Here is a 6,645-nt window from a genome sequence, read left to right as displayed (position 1 = left end):
TGTCTCCTTAACAGTATCAAACATGTATTAATTACTATAATTTTATAAAAAAAAACTGTCACAAAATTGACAATTCTGATGAGAAAAGTGAAGGATTAGAAAGAAGGGGTCAGTTCTTGGGATTCAAATAAGCAAAGACCAGAATTTATGTACATATATTTCTTAATTACCAAGTCTCTCCATTGAACTAAATAATTGGCCATACGTGTTAAAATAATAAGGGCAAGGGCCTATATTTATTTATTATGATATACTTATAACGCACATTGTTTCGTATGTTATGGTAACATTTTCAATATACGTACCAATATGTGCTCATTTTGTAGGGTACATGGGTGGTATATAGTTGCTTTCAAGATAGAGACTTTCCATAATGTAGCGTATAACTCATGCACAGCAAAAAGATAGACAGAACTAATATATGTATACACACACATATATATATACACTGTATATTGTATATGAAAGAGAGAGAGAGAGAGAGAGAGAGAGAGAGAGAGAGAGAAAGTGTGGAGGAAAGAGGGGTCAATTTATGGTAGGGTCTCTGGCCTCCCCAACAAAGAGGTGGGATATATTGATTGTCAATAAATGCTTTAGTTCACTATTTGTTTGATATGAGTAGGCTTGTATTTGACAACAGTAAACAAAAGGAATTTCGTAACCCCCCACATGCCCATGGTGGCCTGCTTCCCTATATACATATGGCTATAGCTACCTTTATCATTAATTATATAACATACATATATATATACGTATACCATACGTACTATACATATATATATATATTAGTATACAAGTTCTCTCTTATTATTATTTTTATATGATCAGATGCAGCAGCAGCAGTAGCACAGCAGCAGGGCTGAGTTATTTCAAAGGTGTTTGAATTGAGAGAGAAAGAGAAGAGTATATGTATATATATAATAGAAAGAAGTAGTGGGAGGGAATTAATTGGTCAAAGAGTTTATTGAAATGTCGTATCAATGTACAGTTTTATCTACCTGTGTCTGTGTATGTATATGTGCACTGTTGAAGAGGCCTCCATCAGTAATATATGTATGTTGCAATTTACCCCTATACTATACCAATACAACTTGGCTGCTTCCCTCACTGTTTGCAGTTTTTCCATAGCTGACACCATGGAAAACCCTCCTTCTTATCTCTCTCTCTCTCTCTCTCTCTCTCTCTGTATAAATATATATACGAAAAGCTACCAATATAATTACAAAATCTCGTTCGGCTATACATATTTGGGAATAATTAATACCTTTACATATTATGTACTATATGGCTATAGTGAAGTGCTATAGGAAATGTGATCTTCAACTATGCCCACAAGTATAATTATTCTTAATACAAGTATTAAGAACTTTTATTTATGTTTAATTAATGTAGAATGTATACATATATATATATATATGTATGTATATGTTTGATGTACATGTTTTGTTTCCCTTTTGGTATTATAGTGGACAAAGTCACTAATTATCTCTCTAAATATGAAAAAAGATATAATCATTTGATGCTTTGAAATTTTCTCTTAAAAGGAAAAATATATATATAGTGAATCTAAAATGGTATATGTTCCATCCATCAACAAACACTGTTACTTCTCTCTCTCCACTAACCAAAGCAAATAGCAATAAAGGAAGAATCATATGCACACAAAGAAAAAAAGAAAAAAATAAAACCAGATATTAAAAAGCTGATGATATATATATATATATATATATAATGTGTTTGACAGAAGATGATCCATAAAAAAAGCTTATCTCTGAAACCCCAATATATATACATCAGACCTATATTGTACATATGTGTGTTCTATCTAGTTATCCATTTGCTTAGTTTTTTGCCTTTATATGTACACATCTGTCACTACCCATTTTGTGACATTTTTATGAATAATAATTTTGTGAGCATATAAATCTCTCTCTCTATATATATATATATATGTTACGTACAACATGCTGAGAGGATCTTATAAAAAGGAACATGATGAATTATTAAAGCCAAAAAGCCTGAAAATCTACCCCTTCCCTGATAGATTATCCGTGAGTATATTATCATATGCACCCCTAAAAAGGTTGAAAACTAAATGTGGTCTTCTTATTTTTCAAAGATTCTTATGATCATTATTTCATCTCATTGAAATTCAAATTTCAGTCATTATATATATTATTATTATTATTATTATTATTATTATTATTATTATTATTATATGTTCCACATTCTCCTTTATTTATTTATTTTATATATATATAATTTGGCATGGTGGGTCGAAAGAGTCAATCTCTAATATATTTTTACGCGCCCACAAAAGATTGTGTTATGCAGAAGAATATATATATATATATGTATGTATATCTATGAGATTTTTGAACTTGATCACTAGATTGAGGCTGAAAACTGCTCTCTTGGGGAAATTTGTCTTTATATGTAGTAGTACTACCACTTTATACATCCCCTTATTTCTTGAAAGTAATCATTTTCTTTAATAATTGGTAAAACTGTACGTGTTGAAAGTTTTATACAATAATACACATATAGAACTTTTAAATATTAGTGTAAAGAAAAAGATTTTCTAAGTATTATAAAAGTTGCAAAATTATTTTTAATAATATAATATAATTCCATGAAATTAGCAAAACATATACAGCTAACATAAAATATTGAATATTTTTCATTATTACTCCTCGAACAGATTCAGTGATAAAGCAACAATTGAACTATGTATTAATTATTCACATTGTTTTTAAATTATAAAGAAAAAAGTAAAATACATATTCATGAAATTATACAATTTACTACACATGGTTTGTGAGAGTATATATATATATATGTTTTAATTTAGGTAGTTCTTCTAGTTTCTATAATTCAAACATATATACACCAATTTCCCCCTGAGATCTATGTTATTATAAGAGTAAATATATCTAGAATATAACATGTTTATTTACATATGTGCATACATACACACCAGACATATATATATATATTTATAGTGCAGATATCCTGTACTAAAAAAGTGCATCAAATCAAAAGGACAGATAAAGGAGAAACCATATATACATAATATCTGATCACATTTGATCTCAAAGAAAAGGATAATCTACAAAGAAATTAAGCTTATATATCATGATCACAACTAATAATGTGCTTAATTGATCATATTTTGTTTTCTAAATCTCGATGATCTAAAGGGAAAATTAAAGAACTAAAAGCAATACAAAAAGTAGAAAAGGAAATCTAGAGAAAAAGGTGACTGATCTTTAAGTATTATAATGATAAGATTTCTTATATATATATAGCTCTCATAACTTAAAGAAAGCCATGGCTGCTATAGCTACACATATATATATATATATACCATTATATAATCCCACAAAAGATCAGAATTAACTAATAATATGTAATAAGTAAGATCGATAAGAGATCATTACTACTTAATTTCAATCATCTAATCGATCATGATCAGTACTACTACCCCCACCCATTATATAAAAATCTAGCTATATATATGCATGTGAGAGGATCATATATATATATATATATAAATATTAAAATATATATCATCTATACTACTGCATGGAATCATTGTCTTGTTCTACTTCAGAAGCAGGCTCATCTTCCTCTTGATCAAATCCATCAATACCATAAGCCGCATGGCCATTTCCAAAGGCCTTGATGTGATCCTTAAGAGACCTCTTGTGCTTAAAGTCAGAGCCACAAATGCAATACCAAAGCTTCCCACAATTCTTCTCATGGGTTCTCCAATCCCCTCTCACAGCAAATGCCTTACCACATTTTCTACACATGAAAGGCTTGATCCCATGTTTTCTCTTGTAATGAGTTTGAAGTGTTCTGAAGTCCTTGAGTGGCTTTGCTCTTGGGTGGTCGATGTTGTTCCGGCAACCCGGCGAGCAGCAGTAGCATGGCAGCCTAAGCATGCCTGTTGGCTGAGTCCCTCTTAGAGATTCTGGCCCTTTTCTGTACTGAGATCCATGCCCCCACATATGCATCTACACACACATACATATACACATATACAATGAATATATATGAAGAATTTATATATATATCACACTAAAAAGTATAAGTACTAACTACACCTAGTAAGGATTATTATGAATCAATGTGAATAGAATTAATGGACACGTACTGTCTTCCTTTTCTTAGAAAGAAGCATATATTTTTCTTTTTTAATGATTCTGCAAAACTTTTTTTATCCATTCGCGATTAGGGTAAATTAACATCTTTCTTGTTAAAATGTCTAGCTATAGCTGTGATCTGGGTAGTCAGAAAAAACGAGTACTTAACAAGTACTTATTCGGAATTAATTGTACTCATGATCCAATTTATACGTAGCTCTACTTGAAGAAATTAAGGAAAGGACAAGATTAGCTTTACTATTTTGACATTTGCGATTTTCTTAATAACTACTCATCACTTGGATCAAAGGGAATGATATATATCATGAGCTGATGTACCATGTAAGGTGTCATCAATTTCACCATCATCATCATCATCATCATCATCATCATATCATATCTAGACAAGTCTACCCCAACAACTGTTTGAGTTTAATAAATAAGATCATGATCACCTGTAGCAATCGATCTCTATGAAAAGAAAAGAAAAAAATGCTTCGTTTTTTTTTTCTTTCTTTTCTTTTCTTTCCTTCTTCTTAGTTCTATAAATATTAACCTCTGTCAATCTGTGAAAAAGCACAGACTTCAAAGTACTAAAGGCATAAGGAACATCATTGGCTGTGTTGTTCAATCACAAAAAGGGGAATGGAGTACTTCACCATCATGATCTCAGTCTCTCCAGTTTGAACCAGAAAATTAAATAGAAGATCATTTTAAATGTATTCATTCCCAATTAATTCCCATAAACCATGCAAGAAAAAAAGAAAAGGTATACAAAATCCAGCTTGAATCACTCCAAAAAAAAAAATCTAAAAAAATTAAGAAATAAAAACCCCATTTTTTTCCTCTTTAAATCCCAGCAAGGGTAACAATTAAAGATTCAAATCAGGAAAGGAAAAGTTACATACAAAAAGCTCTATCTCATTTTACTAGCACACACCTACATATATATATACATATATACATATTTATATATAAATATATATACTCCACTCACACAGATACAGACACACTAACACAAAATTTTTATTTAAAAAAAAATGATAAATAAAGTTATTACCTGCATGTTGTTGTATCTATTGAAGGTTTTGTAACAAACTGGGCAAGAAAACTGAGTGGGGCCAATGAGAATCTGAGAAGGTGTAGGGATCCAATACTGACCCTTGTTGAGTGCATTTGTAGGGTATAACCCAGCTGAATCATGATGATTATGATGATGATGATGATCACGATCATGATAATCTCCATGATGGCCGTCTTTCTCTGCGGTTACTTCAGATGAGGAACCGGAGAGAACAGCTTCCATCTCAGCGGCGCTAGGGCTGGGTAACCCTATGTGGAGTGCAACAGTAACCGTACTACTACTATTGTTATTGCCAGTACTAGTAGTAGTAGTAGTCGTCGTCGAGGTCTTGATATCCATATCGTCGTCGTTTTGGTAGTATTCGTCGTCGTTTTCTTCATTGTTATGGTGGTGCTGGTGATAGTTCGATGGGGTTAGGCTGAGGAGTGGGAGGGCTTCCCTGATGGGAGGAGAAGATGGGGTGGCTACCACAGCAGCCGCGGGCACTGTTTGGCTGCCGAGAAAGTAAAAGTTGTGAGTTTGGTGATGATTGTGAAAAGGGTTTGGATTAGAAGGAGATGGGGTGTGGTGAAAAGGGTTGAATTTGTACACACTACTGTTGTGTTTGAAGAAATTTGAGTAAGGGTCAGCCATGGTTAAAAGGCTAGAGCTTTAGCTGGGTTTTTTTTCCTCCCTTTTTATTCTAGAGAGAGAAATATGTGAGTGGTTTTATAGAAAGAGAGAGTGAGAGAGAGAGAGAGGGAGAGAGAGTACAAGATGACTGAAGGGAGTGGACGGTGGATATAGACGAGAGGTTAAAGTAGAGAGAGAGAGAGTACTATATATGATCAATGTGGAAGAGATCTAGTGAGAGAATGTGAAAAAAAAAGGTTAAAAAAGAAAAAAAGAAAAAGAAAATGGAATTGTACCTGGTGAAGAAGGCGATCAATCGTGTACATATATTTATTTATATTGATCAGGATAATATTTAATTCATAATAATATATACAAATATGATCAAAATAATTGTTATAATAATTAATAGAATAGGGGGAATCTGATCTCTCTTATATAATTTTTTTTGGTACAATAAAAATATTATGAATAAATTCCGGGGTGATACCGTTAGTGGCCGTTTATGGTTTATAATTAGTTTTCAATTTTTTTTAATAGTACTATAGTAACTAGCTAGGTATGACTTCTCATGAGTTCACTTTATATATTAATTAATTAATTAATTAATAGTAGCCATGGTATAACTAATATTGTAATTAATTTCAAAAATGCTAAAACATAAAAAAAAAAAAATATTAAAAAGCTTATATAAAGTTTAACGTAGTAGTGAAGCCATATAATAGTAAATCTCACATTTTTGTCGTGATCCCACTATTTATTGTATTATAGCTAGCCACACAAAAGTAAAGATATAATTTA

The 6,645-nt window shown here is 31.4% G+C and overlaps 1 protein-coding gene across 1 annotated transcript; it reads right to left on the bottom strand.

The window, feature by feature from the left end:
* Positions 1–3,247: 3,247 nt before the first annotated feature.
* Positions 3,248–6,094, bottom strand: LOC133831390 (zinc finger protein WIP2). The gene is made up of 2 exons (XM_062261662.1): positions 5,209–6,094; positions 3,248–4,019 (listed from the first exon to the last, which is right to left on the bottom strand). Exons 1-2 carry the CDS (start codon positions 5,863–5,865, stop codon positions 3,579–3,581), a joined length of 1,098 nt encoding a protein of 365 aa, XP_062117646.1. The 5' UTR covers positions 5,866–6,094; the 3' UTR covers positions 3,248–3,578.
* Between the last annotated feature and the right edge of the window lie 551 nt (positions 6,095–6,645).

This window comes from Humulus lupulus, chromosome 4, assembly GCF_963169125.1.
Source record: "Humulus lupulus chromosome 4, drHumLupu1.1, whole genome shotgun sequence".
Classification (NCBI taxonomy): Eukaryota; Viridiplantae; Streptophyta; class Magnoliopsida; order Rosales; family Cannabaceae; genus Humulus; species Humulus lupulus.
Note: the sequence above shows the minus strand (reverse complement) of the source record. Positions and strands in the feature narration are given on the sequence as shown.